This window comes from Ostrea edulis, chromosome 3 (assembly GCF_947568905.1).
Source record: "Ostrea edulis chromosome 3, xbOstEdul1.1, whole genome shotgun sequence".
NCBI lineage: Eukaryota > Metazoa > Mollusca > Bivalvia > Ostreida > Ostreidae > Ostrea > Ostrea edulis.
The window spans coordinates 20,362,635-20,383,689 of NC_079166.1; the positions used below are offsets into that span (position 1 = coordinate 20,362,635).

General features: G+C 34.0%; 2 protein-coding genes and 1 long non-coding RNA gene across 4 annotated transcripts in view; 2 read left to right on the forward strand and 1 right to left on the reverse strand.

The window, feature by feature from the left end:
- Positions 1-1,340: 1,340 nt before the first annotated feature.
- Positions 1,341-3,789, forward strand: LOC125677136 (uncharacterized). The gene is made up of 2 exons (XM_048915108.2): positions 1,341-2,343; positions 2,989-3,789. The coding sequence occupies exons 1-2, from the start codon at positions 1,612-1,614 to the stop codon at positions 3,004-3,006; spliced, it is 750 nt and encodes a 249-aa protein (XP_048771065.2). The 5' UTR covers positions 1,341-1,611; the 3' UTR covers positions 3,007-3,789.
- Positions 3,790-8,320: 4,531 nt separating this feature from the next.
- The window catches only part of LOC125677407 (uncharacterized), a 19,322-nt gene continuing 6,587 nt past the window's right edge, over positions 8,321-21,055 (forward strand). The window contains exon 1 of one of the 2 annotated variants that reach the window (XM_048915454.2): positions 8,321-8,484. The gene's annotated coding sequence lies outside the window, so the exon portion shown is untranslated. The remainder of the gene's footprint in view (positions 8,485-21,055) is intronic. The other variant, XM_048915455.2, reaches the window with a different exon arrangement.
- On the reverse strand, positions 12,050-15,666 carry LOC130052546 (uncharacterized). Its single transcript, XR_008800886.1, has 2 exons — positions 14,401-15,666; positions 12,050-14,170 (listed from the first exon to the last, which is right to left on the reverse strand). It is a non-coding gene; the product is annotated as an uncharacterized LOC130052546 (long non-coding RNA).

Consider the following 21,055-nt stretch of genomic DNA (forward strand, 5'->3'; position numbering starts at 1 on the left):
GGGGATCGTGGTAGGATAGCACTAAAACATGTGTATGTCTATATGTTACCACGATATGACAACCAGGTTTTCAATAAAAGAAATATGAATAACGTATACCGTATTTAATTTAAAACTTCCATGCATTGGAGGCTATCGATATTTCCTTTGAACGCTTTATTTTATATGGTGTTATCTTACCCTGAGATTCGATCGATATTTAAACTATCAATTTACGAGCAAGTCCGGGCTTCCTTCAATCTAACACCCGCGGATAGATACCTGCAGAAAACAGAGAAGGAACACCACAGGTACTCTTATGACGAATAGTTACGTTACAGTTGTGGATATGTTTCTTGGTGATGTAGTTTCAGTACATGTACATATTTCTACATTTAATGCTACGTGTTTGGCAAATGTATATTTACGATTATGGCTTCTTTATCATCTACAATGCATTTTGAACTAATATAAAAATGTTGAACTGGTGTTTGCGGCATGATATTGTCCCTAGTCTGTATATTGTGACTGCATATATGTTTGTTTATTGTCAACCGTGCAATCCACTAGTTTCACTTTCTGCGGAAACATGTTCATCTTTGACTGGGCCTTACTCACTTTCATTTCTGTAAATGACCTGATCGCGTTTGAGCAATATCCCGGGTGGATACAATCGTGTAAAGGTGGTAACGTTTAACTAATAATTATTTCTAACCCATTGAATCACACTACTGTACATTAGTTTACGACAATTTGCGGAAGTTGATGAATTCCTATCAGGACGTCATTGAATTGTAATTTTTTCGAAACCTTTTATTTTGGTCGTAGATATCACAAGTAAGTCTAAATTAGAAAAGAATTAGCGTAAATATAACACAACATATATACAACATTAAAATTGTCTTATTTATTTGGTTTATAATACTGTATTTGAAAATAATGTCACGGTTGCACATATATCGCTATCAAACAGTCTCTTATAAAGCCAGCATTTCACAGATTCTTTGGTCTTTATAACCGCCCAATTTACCAATGCAACCTGTCATTAGGTTGAATACTGACGTGTTTCAAACTATTTGTTAGACCGTTCTTTTCTGGCAATCAGAGTTTCTTTTTAGGCAAATCTCTGATCGTGACTGGGACTAGTGTTTGACAAAGAACAATTACTATGATTGATTGATTGAGGTTTTACGCCGTTTTGGCAATATTTCAGCCATTTTACGGCGAAAAGTTACTATGAATTCCATAGAAGTTAACTTGGCCTTTATTCAGATCTCCCACTCAGAAATGTTACTTTTATGAATAGTAAATTCCGATTTTGTTTCGCAGATGTCTTTTAAAAAGAACTTGCAGTTCGCTCAACACTATATAGAATGTGCAGATTGCGACGGAAATGCTGAATATTTTTGCGAATATTGTTTGAAAAACCTTTGTCAATCATGTCGAGATATCCATGCCGAGAGCAGTCCAACTAGATCCCATACCATAGTCTTGTACAAAGAAAGACATTCAGTCATAACAGAAAACAAGAAAGAACACTGTACCAGACGAAACCTTACCAAAAGTTTCGATTTCCAACCAGACGGTCTTAACAAAATTTTGCAACATATTTCATTTCATTCTTTGAACGAGATGTGGGTATCAGATGGAGAAAATATAATCAGTTTGGATAGACATGGGAATAAGATAGAGAAAATACATCAAACATTTTCAGACTGGGGTTGCCACACAGTGACAAAGAAAGGAAACCTGCTTTACGTCGACGCATATGATAACAGCATTAAAGAGTATAGTCCATCTAACGGATCTACAACTGTCATTGACTCTTTGTTCAGTACGTCGGACAGTTCTCCAGAGTGTATCTATTCATGTTTCCAAAACGGGAATGTTGTTGTTGCATTCATCGAAATGAAGAAAGAAACCGAAGAAACGGGAGTCATTTCATGCTTTGACAAAAAGAAAGAGGAAATATGGAAGGTTTATTCCCCAAAGACTTTTGTGAGATATATCACAGAAAATATCAATGGTGACATTTGTATGTCAAGAAGTGGAAATATAAATGGTTCTGTCATCGTCGTAGATACTGACGGAGATCAACGATTTGTTTACAGCGGTCGTAATGATTCACCAGGTTTTATGCCGCTTGGAATATGTACTGATAGTCAAGGGTTGATCCTAGTTATCAATGCCACAGAGCACAACATACACGTGATTGATTCAAACGGAACGTTCTTGTCTGTTATCGCTACTGAGGAGCGGGGATCGCTGTATACTTTTGGACTCTGTATTGATACTAAAGGTTATCTATGGACTTGTGGTGAAAGAGGGATAGCCCGATGGGAGTATGGCGACAAAGTAAAAGGCGTAAGCGTATAATTATAAGATATATATATATATATATATATATATATATATATATATATAAACTTGGAAATCAATTACAGAGTTCAGTTCAATGTAGTTTCAATTTCACACAGTTATTTTATATTAAGTTTGGGATTAAACAATTTTATAAAGTATTCCTCCTTTGATTTCCAAGTTTTGTCTAATATTGTGTGTATTATACCGCTACCAGTGTAATTTATTATGACGTCACAAAGGACAATTACTTACGTCGTGATATGTTGACGTTACTTAGCAATATTATTTCATTTCATAACTGTCTGAAGAGGCATTAAAGCCGAAAGCGCTAACAGTGAAATGTTATTCGAGTTTTGTGTTTCTTGACTTTTATTATTGGATATATATATATATATACAAACTAAGCAAATAAATTTATATACAAGTTTGGAAATGTAAGTATATTTTACTCTGGATATATTGGAATGCAGTGGACCAACCTCATTTGGTGATTATATCAAAATTTCAATATACCTGATGTTCAACCATATAGATAATGTTACTGGGGTTTTATTTTGATTTCAATACAACATAATTCAATATATGTAACATCAATATACGTGAATTGGACTGTATAGTGTTTCATCGAGTTTCTTATATCTGTTTCAGAGATGTACAATCAACTAGAAGAAAGGAAAGGTTGCACTATTACATGTACCTGTGAGCTGGACAGAACCCTCAAAGCTTTCTACATACGGTTTTTTGTTCATTTACATTGAATTCTTAACAAGGAATAACACACTGGAGAAATCTTATATGAATGGAAAGTGGAGAATATGTACAGCAATATTTTGAAATTGAAAAGTTTCAAATGACTTCCCCACTTTAGCTTTAGCTTGTGGTCCTTTTTTATACCATCCCTCTTTTCACAGAAAAATTCATTTATCTATTATACTTTTTGGTAAATATTAAGCACTGGTGTATCTCCATTAAAAGTACAGTCCTTTTGCCCTGTATATTTGGAAGATAAGGGTTGAAAACTAAGTTTTAAATGATCACCCTTAGCCTGGAAACTACAATATTACTACCTGAATTGATTCAGCTTTCATGTATTCACAGTTTGGGGCCTTGATTTAAATCCCATAACAATGTGCTATTCATACAACTTGAACTTGTTGAAGTCGTATGGTTTGAATTTCGACATTTTCTCCTCCTAGTAAAACGCTGTTAAATCATCGCTCGTACATATTTATAAGACTGTACAACATGTCATACATTATTTCACCTATTTTAACCAGAATTATTTGATTTTAAATCGGTGTTTACAAACAACTGCCACTCGGCCATTTCTAAATTTAATGCAAGAATAAAGCGACAGCCACGTTTCCAGTTCAGGCTTTCAAAGGTACTTTTCTGTGTAAAGTTATGCATTTTGTTACAACAGTACTGTGTCATCAGTTAAACAGAAATAAAATTATCAAATATATCTTCTTAATTCGTTGTTTTACGCTCTTTCAGCCTTAAAGGTAGACAAATACGTCTGAGTCATATACAAAAAAATATTTATGTTTTTCAGCTTCTATTACCCAAACTCTCTGCTCACCGTAGCTTGTTTTTACTGTCATTAAAAATCTGAACAAAACAAAAGAGTGAAGGATTGTCATATATTGCAATACCAAATGACGAAAGAAATATTCAACAGAAGATTCTGGGGGACATCAGCTAATACATTGTACATCAAAGTACCCCCAAAGTTAAATTACTCATAGTCTCCCAAAGAAGACAAAGTAACGAAAATAATGCTACGCTATAAGATGAGAAATAAAAAATCATCAAAACAAACCCAGAGCAAAAATATGGCGAACAAATAAGGTTATATAAGTTAAACTCTGAATCTACGCATAAGTACTCTAACATTGCAATAAAAAAAAAAATATGCTGGACAACATATTTGTGGTCTTTGGTGATCAGGTCTTCCAACACCCATGGGCACGAATTGTGCTCCTTTGTTAGCTGACTTGTTTTGATATTCCTGTGAAGCAGAATTTATCAAAAAAACTTCTACATGAGAAGAAAAATATCTTGCTGTTGCCTTCAATTCGACATTAAGATATATCAACGATGATTTATCTATTAACAATAATAATAATTTTCATGTGTATGTCGATTGAATATATCCCAGTAAACTGGAAATAAAAGACACCACAGCGTCGTCCACTTCTGCTTCATGCTTAGATATTTTATTGAACATACTCTTAACGGCAAACTAACAACTGTACTGTATGACAAACGGGATGATTTCAGCTTCTCCATCGTCAACCTTCCATATTTATGTAGCAATATTCCATTATCACCTGCATATTGTGTTTATACCTCTCAACTGATTCAGTTTCTAAACCGAAGTAGGCTACTGACAAACAAGTTGATGGTACAAGGATTTCATCAGTCTCGTTTAAAGTCAGCATTTCGCAAATGCTTTGGTCGTTAAAACGATCTAGTTTGCCAACCTATCATTAGGTCAAATGCTTTCTGACGTGCTTCAAACCGATTGTTAGGACGTTCTTCGCACACTGATGTTGACTACGGATAACTCCGTTTACCTGACCAAGATATACTAATTAGTAGTACGGTAATTACCAGGCGTTTCATTTCTCACTGATGTTGACTTTGGATTTTCTTTGTTTACATGATGAGGACTGAGGCCCTAAGACAGGTGTGACCGATTGAAAGGGGATGCTGAATCCTTCTTGCCACCTAATAATTCCTCTAGTGTGCCCAGGGGTCCATGTTTGTCTCATTCACGCCTTTGTATTCTATGTAGGATGGCGTAGAATCGTTGGATTTCGTAGAGATATATTCAATTCTTTTATGAATTTCGAGGATACCCTATAATACAAATTTCAAACTACAACGATATCAACAAATATTTAAAGATGTATGGTCCGAATTAAATTTGTTTCCATCTCGTAAAAACGCTATTAAATCATCGCACGTATGTAGTTATGATGCTGTACAACATATCATAAATTATTTCACATCTTTTAAGCCAAATTATTTGATCTTAAATCGATGTTTACAAATAACCGCGTCACTCTGCCATTTCAAGTGACAGTCACGTGACTAGTTCAAACTTTCAGATCATCGGTGGTCTTATCTGTGTAAAGCTGTGTATTTTGTTATAACAGTACCGTACCATAAGTTTAATAGAAATAAAAATATCAAATACCTCTTAGTAATTCGTTGTTTTACGCTCTTTCAGCCTTAAAACTAGACAGTTGCGTATGAGTTAATACATCATGTTGGGATTCCCCTGACGCGTGTGGGTCTATTTATAGACGTCTATTGTGGGATGATTTATATATGTACCCACTATATTTACTTTCTAAATAATATTCGCACTGTTTTCTTTTACATGCAGATGTTTTCAAGCATGTAATTAAGGGAAAGTTAATAACTTTATAAAGTAATTAATCTGCTTATAAAGTAATTATGTACAAAAATATCAATCTCATAACTCCTATAAGCAATACAAAATAGATAGTTGGGCAAACACGGACCCCTGGACATACCAGAGGTGGGATCAGGTGCCTAGGAGGATTAAGCATCCCCTGTTGACCGGTCCCACCCGCCGTGAACCCTATATCTTGATCAGGTAAACGCAGATATCCGCAGTCAAAATCAGTGTCCGAAGAACGGCTTAACAATCGGTATGAAACACGTCAGACAGCATTTGACCAATTGCGAGGTTGTATTGACGAACTAGATCGTTATAACGACCATAGAATTTGCGAAATACTGACTTCAATCGAGACTATTGAAATCCCTGTACCATCAACTTGTTTGTCAGTAGCTTACCTCGATTTAAAAACTGACTATACGCAGAATAAACTCTTGCATATCGAATCAGTTGAGATATATTAACACCATATGCAGGTGTTAATGGAATATTGCTACATACATATGGGAAGTTGACGATGGAGAAGCTGAAATCATCCCGTTTGTCATACAGCCGAGTTGTCAGTTTGCCGTTAATGTCTACTTTCAATAAAATATCTAAGTATGAAGCAGAAGTGGACGACTCTGTGGTGCCCTTTATTTCGAGCTCACGGGGATATATCAAACGGACATATGAATGAAAGCTATTATTGTTAATAGACAAAACGTCATCGATATATCTATATGTCGAATTGAGGGCTACAGCGAGAGATTTTTTCTTCTCGCGTAGAAGTTTTTTTTAATAAATTCTGCTTCATATGAATATAGAAACAGGTCAGCTAACAAAGCAGCACAATTCGTGCCCATGGGAATTCCAACATACCTGATCACCAAAGACCACGAAGATATTGTCAATGAGGAACTCTAGCATATTTTTTATTTCAATTTCAGAGTACTTGTGCGTGGAATCAGAGTGGTGTTTAACAAAGTAAGTTTTTGAATAACTGATCACTAGATATAAATATTTCCGTTTTCCATTTTTGTTGAAGAAGCAACTGTCTATGAGGTCAAAAAGTCTAGTCTTTGATTTATCGTGAGGAATAGTCGTGTATAGTGTTGAAAAGTCAAAGGTTTTAATGTTATTGATTTGGGAAAAATTCTGCGATTTCAAGTTTACTAAAAGTTCTTTAGAATATTCTAGAATCCACGTTTGATTAACACCACTTCTAGCATATGTAGTCGCACAGTAAGTTTGAAGTTTCTCCTTCACAGTTATTAATATTTTCGTGAGGAGCAAAGATAGGGGCTTGGTAATGCACTTACTGGATCCAGCAATGTATCTTTGTTTGTAAGGGTTTTATGTAGTTTAGGAATCCCGTATAAGTGCGGTAACTCATATTCATTCGACCCATTGACTTGGATATTAAATGTGTCTAAAACTGAAGTATGGTTTTGAAGAATTTCATTTTTTGAAAGGGCAGTTGGAGTAGAAGTATGATTATCAAAAGTGGAATTAATGCCAAGTTCGTTTAAAATACAGTTGTAATAATGAGCCTTACAAATCAAAGACAATGTTGTTACTAGCTTTGCCAGCTGGAACCAAAACATATTCCTCATGTAACCTATTTAATTCTTTTATCACTTCTGGTTTACTAAACACAGAAGGATAGATGGTACGTACTTTTGTTTTCATGTGTCTAATGCGGGATTTTAATATCCCTCTTATGCTTTTAACCCATTCTGACAAGTTTTTCTTTTTCATATTTAGCCCATTGTCTGGCATAATCTTCGACAGAATTCATAATACAGATGAGGTTATGTCGCCAATTAAAAGACCGAGGTTCTCTGTATTTAGGACCTTTTAGAATAAGTGATTTGAGGTCCTCATTTTCAACTATATCAACATCACCAGTAATGACATGTCCAGCTGGACTATAGTTGAAAGAAGATGAAGAACAAGAACATGTTGGTGGATTACGTATAAGATGTCTATATCTAGGCACTGCAAAGTTTGTTTATAATTAAAAAGTATGGATGCAATAGTAGAAGTATAGCTGTAAGAAATACAGGGTGTAGACTTGAACTTGAAATAAGTTGGAATACACGACTGAAGCCTTTTATGACGAAGAATGTTGCTGATGTTGACGGCATCTATTCCTTTGTTTGTAAATTTGAGCTTAAGGAACTGGTGGCATGATTTGGTAGGAATATCATCCATGGTCCGTGCTGGTTTACAGAGCCTGTGGTAATCTATAAAACAATCCACAAAAATTGAACACCTTGAGTTCAAATAAATCCAGTCTTTGACATTTGTTTGTTATATTCACCCTTTTTAAGAAAACGTAGGATGAAAAATATATTCTTCACTGAATTTGATAGTGTGTCGTTCATTGTAACGTACTTCAAAGACCATTGATGCAAGGCAGTCACTGGGATCGTAGAGGGATTCTATACTCAATGAAGTACTAAAATAACCCTGATTAGAAGGTTTCCAATTACATAAATATGAATTGGGCACGTCGTCTTTCATTTAAATAATTCATACATTGGTGGTTATCCATATTCCCTTTAAACGCTTCATTTCGTAATGTATTACTTTACACTGGGATTCAATCGATATTTAAACTGACAATTCACGAACAAGTTTGGACTTCCTTCTTGAACATAGATAACCTCACAATGTGAGAAGTACCACTACAGATAAACTGGACACAACAGAAAGAAGTCAAGGTGAGAAGTGTCATATCACATTGCAGATGTGTTTAAAGTTGTGGATTTCTTGATGATGTAATTTTCCGTGTTTTGGTACACGTATATATTTGTACATGCATTGATACGTGTTTTGATTATGTGTATTTACAACCATGACACGCTATCATCTTTATTACATTTCTAACTCCGGTGCATAATATAAAAATGTTATAGTTTTACTAGTCATACACCTTTCCTTACTGGCCTGCTGTTTTCGACATGTTACCGTCCCTAGTCGATATATAGTGACTGTATATATATATATGTGTGTGTGTGTGTGTGTGTGTGTGTGTGTGTGTGTGTGTGTGTGTGTTTGTAAGCGCCTGAATCACGCTACACGAGTATGAACACACACCTTTTATCCCACTACATTTTTTCTTCCCACTACATGCACCCGTGTAGTGGGAAGTATTTCGTTCGGAAACGTTAACTCTCATCACACTCGATTCAAAAAATATAAAATAGTCATATGTGTCGGTTTCCGGTGTGTACGTGAATTTTGTCACACACAATCACGAGTCCAAAAGAACAGTTTACACACTTAGCTCCATTGCGTTAAATGCGCATGCGCAATGAGAATTTCCTGTTTAAAGATGGCGACAACTGTTCTCAGTAAGTATAATATTTACGTTGGTATTAGGGAATTATTTCGTTCTTTTCTAAAAGAGAGTTGTGGTAGAAGGCTAAGAAAAGGTCAGTCATAACAATTAGAGTTTAGAAAGAACTAATAGTGACGTCACATGAATGCTAAATTAAATATCCAAGGGGATATTTCTTGGTTAAAAAGTGTCTATTTTAAAATCAAGATTTGTTATTATAAATCTGACATTTTATTATCATCACTTATATTTATTTAATAACGGACCTGAATTTCAATAACTTTAGACCAGAATATTCAAAAAATCATATTTGTATAATCGACAAAATTAGTAAATCTAAGACAAAAATACAACTAGTGCAATTATATGGACAAGTATATATTCATTTAAAAAATAATAAGCAAGAAATACACACTGGCAAATTAATCTATTTTACTCTGACATTTATCGTGATTTTAATTTTAAGGATTGATAGAATATAGAAGCTAATGCAGATCAACTTTTCTCAGAAAATATGTCATATTCACAAGGAAAGCGTGCAATAAGTGTTTCCAATTTATGTGATTTATTATGTCTTTTCCTTTCTTCATTCTAATTGTTTTGTTGATGTAATATAAATCTGGAAAAAGAAGCAAGTTGTCCCAGGCAACCCTTTGTTTGTAATAAGGGCTACTGAATAGGTAATCCTTTGAGGAGAGACTACCAAAACTCATAAGTCACAAGCTCTGGCATAAATTTTGCAGGTCTTCATTTGTAGTGATTGGAGATTAATTGATTGTTAGAAAGAATTGGAAACTTGAGAATCAATTAATAAGTTATTAATTCCCTTTGAATTTCAGAGGAGAAAGATTGTGGTGAGAGAAATGAGAGAAAATAAACTTTTTAAAAAGCTTTTAAGTGCACTTTGTATCAGTTTGCATTCACTTATTAAACTATCATGCAGGGTTATAATACAGATATTCAAGTGATATATTTAATCAATTTCATAATTGATAATAACAATTTATTAATTTGCTAGCAGATGATAAAAAATTTAACTGATTAGCAATTATTGGGGATCTTTTCAATCAGATTATCAATTTAATCAATCAATAGGTACATTACTTTGAATCATGGTACTATAATGAAAGATTTTTAAGCAAAACAATGACTATGTTGATATTGACTATGATATTCAAGCAACTGCCAAATACTTTCCCGATTATTATTAATTTGTGTAGAAAGAATGCATCCATTGATCATAAATTTAGCAAACAATCAATCTAATGCCCATTGTGAATTTAGCTGCATAACTGTAGCTTTCGTTAAGTTAAAACACTTGCAATTTATTGCACACAACACACAAACCTGTACAATGTTGGACTTACAGTATTTCTATTATTTCCTAACATGCACAAACATTGAAGACATTTCACTTCAACCTTGGAAAGTGAAGCATGTTAAATTTACATGCAGACAGAGAGTAGCATTTCTACCTGTAAACAAAACCATATAATTTCTCATATGAAAATATGAACTTTGGAAATATTGTGATGGTCAAAAGTAAATACATGTAGATCCAAAAATAGAAATACTGTTTGGCTTTAAACAAAAATATAGATTTTCCCTTTTGCTTCATGATCAGGCAGATGCAAAGGGAATGTAAATACTGCAGCACGGTGTCTTGCATGAGCAAGTGGTCTGTCAGAAATACCCGATTTTTTTCCTTAATTGATATTATTTGTATATCTATTAAACTCATTTCTTTACATTTTACATTTCGTCATTTTTGGTTATTTTCCGTAAATACATTTCGCGGGTTTTTGAGCTCATGCACCAGCGCTTAGTATATATACTACTACTGGTCAGTGTTCGGGCAATGCAAGATTCGTTACAAGCAACAAAGGTCGCTTTTGTATTTCTGTGCTTAAATAGCCTTCCCTCCCACCCAGCCCATTTTCAGTTTTGAATTCATCTGTTTTCATTGGTGATTTTTCAGCTTTGTCAATTTGATGTTTGCTTATTAAAAGCGATCTTGTAACGAACGGAACCAACCTATTCACTTTTTCTGTTTTGTTTTATTATCAAATAGTCAAGAAAATATTTATTTTCGGACGAGGGCACTGAGGGAGAAAATAAAGGGACATGGACACGATTTGAGCTGAAAATTTTCAAATTTTATTTTTTCATTTCTAATGTTTAGAATGCTTAACTAAGTATTTCTAATGGTCAGCAAAAATTTGAGTGTCAGTTGTCAAAGTACGTGGGAGATGCAGAGCTCACAATTCTTTGTAATAAACAAGGCTTGTGCCATGTTTTTGTTTACATAGGTTGAATATACTAGTAAATGTTTCGTTTAAAGCAGATAATTCTGAACACAATTAAATACTTTCTAGTGTTTGGCATCTCATTTTGGTTTAAACATGCTATTTTCTATTAAGCTATCTATATGTAAACAAAAATATGGCGCAAGCCTTGTTTACTTTACAAAGAATTGTGAGTGCTGTATCTCACTTGTAACTCAACAACTCCTATTCAAATTTCGGTTGACCATTAGAAATACTTTTGTTAAGCATTGTAAACAGTAAAAATGGAAAAATGAAATTTTAAAATTTTCAGCTCAAATCGTGTCCATGCCCCTTTATGATGTACTATTTCTAAATAAATATTTCTGATTACAATCATCAAATTACCTCAAATTCCATTTCTTAAATTCTCATCAGTACTATTTTTAGACAGCAATCCCAATCATGTGACACTCATATCAATGTCCAAAACAACCTGGTTTGTAATTGTAATTCCGGATGAATTTTAAACAGCTGGTAAGGGATGATTTAGAAAGCGTGAAACCTCCCTTAAATATAAATTCCTGATATATATGTTCTTATTTTCGTTGCCATAATCAAAAAATGAAATACCTTTTTAGAGCCAGTATGTCACTTTGTAAAAAAGAATTCAAAATAAAAATAAGTATTTAGGCCATGCCAATTTGTAATCTAGTTCGTCGGATTCGCCGCTTCTATTTGTAACAAATCCAAATTATAATATTATCAAAAAATAATATCCGCCCGCGTGTTCAAAAATATCCGTAAATCTTTTTTTTAATTTTTACAACAAGCGTACAAATAACCTTGATGTACATGCTGACAATGACAGAAACGCGGGCTCTCGAGAAATTTCCTAACAGTGTAATACGGTTAAGTTATTCATGATGTCTATCTTAATATGTACGATACTTCATAACACTGGATTGGAAGTTGTTCCTTATGCTGGAATCGAACTGGAAGCCGATGAAACTTTTGAAGCGCTATTCGATGCCACTATTTAAAGAACATTGATAGCATATGATTGATTGTTTGATTACCCTATATATTGACTGAAGTCTCTCTTGAGAATATTTCATTCACATGAAGACATTACCATTGCCGGTGAAGGGCTGCAAAATTTAGGCCTATGCTCAGCGCTTATGGCACTGAGGGATCTTTATTGTACCAAACCTGCTGTGACAAGGATCTCAGTTTTTGCAGTCCTATCTGAAGGACCGCCCAATTCATTCGCCTCTTACAACAAGCAAGGGGTACTGATCGATGACTATTTTAAACCGGACCGACAGTTAACGACAAATTCACAAAAGGTTTGGTGATGTCATATCAAAATTCAAGAAAATTCTCAAAGCGATGCAATGGATATTGCATTTGCAATGAATGTCAAAACTGGATGTGTCCCTAGCAATATGCATATCTCTGAATCGAAAGTTTGTAGAAATGAAACTTAAATAAAATGCTTCAAAAAGACCTTATCAGTTAATGTTGCAAAGTACATGTATTAGGTATAAAGAAAATAAGTCTTTGAAACCTGAAATACTTCTTATTTATTGTAAACTATATCAACAAAGTTGAAAAATATTAAGTTTATGTGGTAAACAAATGATATCTGATGATTTTAGATCTTTACTTTTAGGCGCCCGCTTTTTAAAATCACACTTAATTCAATTAAAAATATTTATATTTCTTGTATTCGCTCGCCTCATAATTTTTATCTCCAAAATTAAAAATAATATTTGTGAAATAATTTCGCCCTCTCGCCTCACTTTTTTTGTTTGAAAATCCGAAGAACTATTTTACAAATTGGTGTGGCCTTACATATTTAATATCAATCATATAATAATAATTAATGAATATTACATAAAAACTAAATGTATACATAAACGCTCTTTCCTTCTAGTACATGTTCCCTACATACAATGTTTTATTACAGCCGAGTGCCAATTTGGTCAACATGTTTTATTGCTTATCCTGATTGACAGCTCTATTAGTTGGAACTGATCTAGTGTTTGCTTTCTTCGTTTCTTCTAAAACTGGGTTTAGCATATGAAGATTTCTCCAAGTCCACCCAACGTGCCAATCCTTGTTCTCAGATGACTACAAACCCTGTCCACAACTCGCATGCATTACACATAACACTTTACAACAAGAGCACTGTCCAAAATAAAATAAAATTCTTATGATGTGCAATGGGTTTCAGGTATATATACTCATGTAAAAAAGAAACTGTTCAGTGTAGCTAACTTTTCATAGATAATCGTTGATTAACTCACTGAAAACCACGTATATCAGCAGTTGGTCTGATTTCTTTTGCAAGTTCAAAAATGTGCTTTTTCATAAACCACTTAGCAGTTTAAAAAAGCGCAAACTGCCCAAACCCAGTATATACTTGGATGAATTAGATATTGAATTCATTCCTTAAATAGATCTGAATAGAATTGTTTTCAGGTCACATGTTGCCTCTCTTAAGGAATACATTCTGTAATTACAAGAATGTCTGCTTGCACCCGAGTCTGTTTCACTTGAATTGATCATTGTTCCAGGAATGTCCAGTTCTGCCAAGAATTCCAGATAAAGACTGCACTGTATCCCAGTTGCCTTTCAAAGATGGTCAGGGTACATGTAGCCACTGTAGAAATTCATGACAAATTACCATTTCACTTAAACTCATCATTGTTCCAGAAATGCACAGTTCTGCCCAGAACTCCAGATTTAAAGACTGCATCCCGGTTGCCTTTCAGTGATGATCGGGGTACATGTAGCCTGTCGAAAGTCATGACAAATTACCATATAGTCAAAACTAAAATATCCTAGAATAAGATAAAATTAAGTCTGGTCTATTTTGAAATCTTATAGGCAAAGAAAAATTGCTTTTAAGAATGTCTGATACATACACTTGATAAATTGTAATCTATCTATCCTGCTATCTGGCCACGATATTCAAATCTTAAAAGTACGTATTCCAAAGTTCTGCATGTTTACAAGATATTTACCTTACTCAGCTGTTACTATCAGTATCACGGTCACCATCCGTTTGTCAGTTTGTGATGGTTGGAGCAAAGACGCATTGGGCCCAACATATCTGGGCATGAAATGTAATTCGAAGTATCTCTCCTGATCAATCATTGAGTAAATACTCATCATGTATGATCAATCTATGCTCAGAGTCCAATTCCAAACAACAGGGTCTACAACGTTAATTTGACCTCGATCTGCATTCACTTCCTGTGAAAGTGAAAGTAGCCCAGTAGGCACTGAAATCATGGCTGCTGCATGCTGGTGAGTGAACTGAACTTAGTGAACATGAGCAGCATTGTGGATCGGGACTAATCAGAATTGTAATCCTGTATATTGAAGTGTTGTATAAATCACCATAATCGTAAACAATGGAGGTTATTTGTTTTATCAAAATTAAGTTTGGAAATATGTTGGAGGTTAACAGGTTAAACCTTGTTCCGGGTAGCATATACATATTAATATTTTACTTCAACAGTTCAATACTTGTATCTATGAATACATAGCAAATTGCAAATTTAGTGTAATTTCAATTAGTGAGAGAGTGCAGGACTTTGTCGCAAAAATCAATCCTCTGCTGTCATAGTAAAGCTGAATGGTCAGATATTTTATCAGTATTATAGTCTGTATATGTATGGGCAGTGATGGTTCTGTCACTTCTGCATAATTTCAAGGTACGTGGTGGGTACAGTAATTTTGTGGCGGTGTATGGCTGGCATCAGTCCCTAAACTACCTTGTAGAAGTATGTTAGTCTAATGTTACAGCATCTGTCTTGAAGTGTTGGTTGTTTGAAATCTCTGAATATTGCACTGATACATTCTGCTACTCGGTTGGTATGGTCAGAGAGATAACTCTTGCTCCGATGATTTGGACTCTCTCAATGTTGCTGATGTCCTTAGTGTAGTAAGGATCCCATACAAAAGATACGTACTCTAAGATAGGTCATATAAATGAGATATAGGTATTTCGTCGGCTTCCTTTGGGGCAGTTTTGTAGATTTCTTCACAGATATAGCCTAGGTTTGAATCAGCCTTCTTGGTGATGTTAGAAATTTGTGTTCCCCGCTTTAGGTCTTCAGATGGTAATTCCTAAGTACAGGTTTGATGGAACTTGTTGGAGGATGGATGAATGTATTTTATTTGGTCCTGCCATTGTGCATAATTTTTTTGTAATAAACAGAGCCTTTAACGATATGAGATTTGTAACATCTGCCCCAACCCCTCAATTGTCCCCCCTTCCTCACTTGACAGTGTGTTTGACCCCCATTCTATAGTCAAACATGCATACATATAGTAAAGTGTAGATATTTTTATCCACCAAACAGTTGAACTTTTTTATAAGTTTAAACATAACATATTGTTATAATGTTTTAATTTTTAATTCCAATCTTGTGTTTCTGATTATACTAGTTGAATACCCGCACAAGCACGAGAAATCACACTTTACACATAAATAATGACAGTGTAAGAGAAAATAAAACTAATTAATGCAGTATTGAGCTATTTCACCATGGATTGAACAATATTGACCAAGCATCGAACAACTATGCAGTAAAAGTTTAGAATAAAAAGAATTTCTTATCTTATGAAAATAAATCACAGATCCAAAGAATTAAAAATATTAATTTAACATATATATCTATGTCCATGTAAATTCTTCAATTAACAATCGGAACTTCCGTGTTAAGGGTTATTGATCAGTAAGGGGTTCTTTATCGTGCCAGCACCTACCGTAGCATGGGACTTCAGTTTTTAAATGCATTATCAAAGAGACCCACAATTTGAGCGCTTGGAGTAGTACTGTATCTGTTGCTTTGTTTATTTTTAAAAGTTTATTTTACTAATAGATGTATTTGAAGTTATAAATATGAATAAAAGAAAAAAAACGTGCATTAAAAATGTTCTTTTCATGGTGAATTTGTGTCTGGTCCATGGTGAAATGAATATTATACGAAACTCTGTTTAGCTACCCGAACATCTGGAAATTTCCTTTAAAACTAAAATTGTGGATAGAAGATACAAATTCGCGCATTTTATAGATTTAACAATTATCGCATCCTAATTCGCCCAATCCTATGCATACTTTAAATCAATTTCCTATTAACATATTCACTATTAACAGATTTATGTAATATATTACTATATGTTGTCATCTCCAAATGACTTAGATCCACCAAAGCGTGTCCACCACTTTACTCTCATTTTTGCTATTTCGGGGTAGTTTATCGAAAATGAAAGTAGGTTTTCAATTAATTTCACAATAATTGCTGATCAGGTAGAATTCAATTATAGTTTATAGGGACATCATCTCATATGTGGTTGAAATTTTAAAGGTGCAAGCAATAGCTCATTTGCAAGCATTTCTTAGTTTATTGGCAAAATTTATTCATGTATAAGTATAGATATCTGCTATCTTATAATTGGTCGACTACAAATGAAAACATTTCAATTGAGAGCGAAAGTTTCGGTTATGTGGGGATCTTCAACAAATTATCTTAGTTTCTTGTTTCATGTTCTATATCATATGCATAGTAGTTTATCAGGCTCAGCTCTAGCTGATACACATGTCATGGACAAGGTGAGACAGCATCTGGAACCTAGGGCTGCCTTGTGCTCAGAGCCAAGATATCTCTATCCAGGCCCATCGTCAAGGAGCTATCTCGCCCTTAAATATGAAATCATAAATTTTCCAATTAATTTTGTATGTATTAAAATACATTTATGAATTAACAATGCGATAATCAATAAATATTTTTTCGTAAATAATACAAAATAGTAATATTTAGTCTAATACCTCCTCTTTTCGCCAATCCCAGTAAAGTTAAATGTATTATGTAATTCCCTGTTCCCATTTGTTATAAAAGGGAAGGAAATGGGCCAGTCCTTTGTGAAGTTCAAAACAGGTTCATTGTGAACAGGTTTGGCACATAAAAGAATCCCCACTGCTTAAAGTCCATAAGTGCCTAAGAAGGGGTCTAAATCCCTGACATTTGACAATATGTGTATCAATAGGAGTGAGATATTATTGAGTGGGATGTGCAGCGGTACTCGCACAATTATTTTCTACTAGCCTTTCTTAACATTTCATGCTTCTAGTTGAAAACCATACTTCAATTTTGAGTAATTATACTTCTTTCAGAAGATGAATCATGATGATCCCTTTGATCTCAAAAAGCCAAAGAAATCAGAGAAAAAGGTATGAAACAGTGTGTTTAGTTTTCTGTATAGTGTTTTATGTGTAGTAGATGGCCTGAGACATAATTGTACTCGTATTTAGATATCCTGAAAGCTTTATAGGATTTTACATAATAACTATGCATATTGCCAAATATTTGTCATATGTCATTGTTAATAATCTGATCAGAAATCTAGTTGTAACTTTTTCCATAAAGCAATCTTCATTTTGTGTGACTATTTTAGGCTATAAAAGTAATTTATTGTTATATCTGTTAATATGTTGAACATGTACATTCATTATTTTATACTTTGAAATTAACTTGGCAATGTATGTTTATAGCATAGTAAAATCACGAGGATGGTCAAGAAGATCATTTTTGCATTCAAAGAGTTACTTACAAACTTGAGTGATGCATTCTATGTTGCTTTTTTTTTTTTTTTTTTTTTTTTTTTTTTTTTTTTTTTTTTATATAGATCTCTGTACTTTTTTCAGATGTAATGCTAGTATAGACTTATAAATTTTACCTTGTTTCTTCTGAAAATTTTCATTGAAACTATTCAAACATTATACACTCAGGTATGTGGTTTCTTAATGCTTGTCAATTATCTCATATGGAGATGTCACCAAGACCAGTGAAGGGCTTCAAATTCAGGCCTTTGCTCAGCCATTAAACAGTGAGGGTTCTTTAGCATGCCACACCCACTGTGACAATGGATATCTGTTTTTAAAGTCATCTCTGAGGACCTGTGACATTCACACCTGATACCAAGCGTTTGGCTATGGAACTGTCACTACCTGTTTTAATGACTTAGGTTTGTCGCGGCCAGGATTCTAACCCCGACCTTCCACATGCGAGGCGAATGCTATAACCTCTAGGCCACCGTGGCAGTTTGTGTTTTGATACTACCTGAATGTCACTACAATGTTTCCTATAAGAATCTATGTGTATACTGATATGTGTGTCTTAGAAAGAGTGGAAAAAGGAGGTAAACATCAGGATTCACCTGAATTTCAAATTAAAGTACTCTTTTACTTTCAGGGAAAATGTCCTAGCATGATGAGAAAATAGCGAACAGTGCTATTGCCTCACATAGAGAAACCAGTAAGGAGAATGATGCATTTTCAGGTATAAGAAATTAAATGCTAGAGAGAGATCCTTTACTTTAACAAGAATACAACATTTGTAATTTGACACTACCTGAATGTCACTACATGTGTGTTAGAATCTATATATATATATATATATATATATATATATACTATCTGTGTGTCTTAGAAAGTGGAAGGAGAGAGAGAGCAGAGAGAGAGAGCATCTTTTAATCCTTTAGTATAACATGAATACAACTTGTGTGTTTTGACACTACATGAATGTCACTACATGTGTATAAGAATCTATGTGTATTATAATTTGTGTGTCTTAGAAAGAGTGGAAGAAGGAGGTAAACATCAGGATTTACTTTTACTTTCAGGGAAAATGTCCAAGCATGATGAGAAAATAGGGAACAGTGCCATTGTCTCACTTAGAGAAGCCAGTGAGGAGACTGATGCATTTTCAGGTATAAGAAATTCAATACTTCTTGTTGTTAGCAACAATGAGAGAGAGAGAGATAGAGAGAGGGGAGAGAGAGAGAGAGAGAAAATTATCCTTTAGTTTAACTTGAATTAAAAAAAAATTACATTTAGACACGTGAATGTCACTACATGTGTTTAAAAAAAATTTGTCATTTTGAAAGAGAGGGAAGATGTTAGAAAAGGAGAGAGAGAGAGAGAGAGAGAGAGAGAGAGAGAGAGAGAGAGAGAATTATCCTTTAGTTTAACTTGAATTAAAAAAATTACATTTAGACACCTGAATGTCACTACATGTGTGTAAAAAAATTTGTCATTTTGAAAGAGAGGGAAGATGTTAAAAAAGGAGAGAGAGAGAGAGAGAGAATTATCCTTTAGTTTAACTTGAATTAAAAAAAATTACATTTAGACACCTGAATGTCACTACATGTGTGTAAAAAATTTTGTCATTTTGAAAGAGAGGGAAGATGTTAAAAAAGGAGAGAGAGAGAGAGAGAGAGAGAGAGAGAGAGAGCATCTTTTAATCCTTTAGAATAACATGAATACAACTTGTGTGTTTTGACACTACACGAATGTCACTACATGTGTATAAGAATCTATGTGTATTATAATTTGTGTGTCTTAGAAAGAGTGGAAGAAGGAAGTAAACATCAGGATTCACTTTTACTTTCAGGGAAAATGTCCAAGCATGATGAGAAAATAGGGAACAGTTCCATTGTCTCACTTAGAGAAGCCAGTGAGGAGAATGATGCATTTTCAGGTATAAAAAATTCAATACTTCATGCTGTTAGCAACAATGATAGAGAGAGATAGAGAGAGGTGAGAGAGAGAGAAAATTATCCTTTAGTTTAACTTGAATTTAAAAAAAAATACATTTAGACACCTGGGGCCCGTTTTACAAAAAGTCGTAAATCTTAAGTCCTAAGTCATAAATTTGAAGAACTTACGACAGATCGTAGGACCGTTTTACAAAATGTATCGTAATCGTATATCGTAAATTCTTTTGTCGCAAGTCGTATATGGAACTCTTCAGCGCATGAAGTTGTAGAATTGAACATAGATATTGCGCGAAACCCGACGCTTTGACGTGCAGCCACTGGGGAGGAAAGAAAATTGGAGCAAATTAACTTTGAATTATATATTTGCATTGCTAATTAAGCGAAGTAAATTTATTCAATTCAATCTATTGATTTACCAAACATGTTGGCATACAATCTTAATTGATACATTAATTAATAAACTACTAATTCATACTAACAGTGAAACGACTACCTAAATTGGGATGGGATAGACAGGGAATCCACACACTTTGAAGAAAATATCGCCAAAATAAATCAAGGGGATGAGGGGGCCTGGCTGTAGCCAAAACCTGTTAATTGAATGTTAACCATTTGAAGCTGATCAATACATGTACATATAAACAATTCTTGATTACTGCATAGCATGTTATGAGCAAGCATTTTGTTTTTACATACATTGTATATACAAATGCACATGCATTTATATTCGAGTTACAAGACTAAGGTGGGGAGGGGTGGGGGGTGGGGGGGGGGGTCAGATTGCTAATTATAAGTTAGTTGTGCTAATACATGCATATTATATGAATAATTAGACTTATTATTTGATCTCAAATTATATATATTCCTAATTATCTTAATATTAGTTACAGATTTCCAATATCAAGGAAATTAACTTGATTTTTTAAAAGTTAGATTTTAAATAAGAGTTATTCTTGTGTATTATAATATACATGATATACATGTACTAGGCGATATAAAATAATAATTTTACAGGTACGTGGCTGTATCAAGTGGTCTAATATAGGACGGAAAGGTGAATCTTTGCAGTTCGTTAATGGCTATATAACAAGCAATATGATGGATGATGGT

What these genes read in the sequence shown, in the direction of transcription:
- LOC125677136 (XM_048915108.2), top strand. Translation starts at nt 1,612, where the DNA reads ATGTGGGTATCAGATGGAGAAAATATAATCAGTTTGGATAGACATGGG.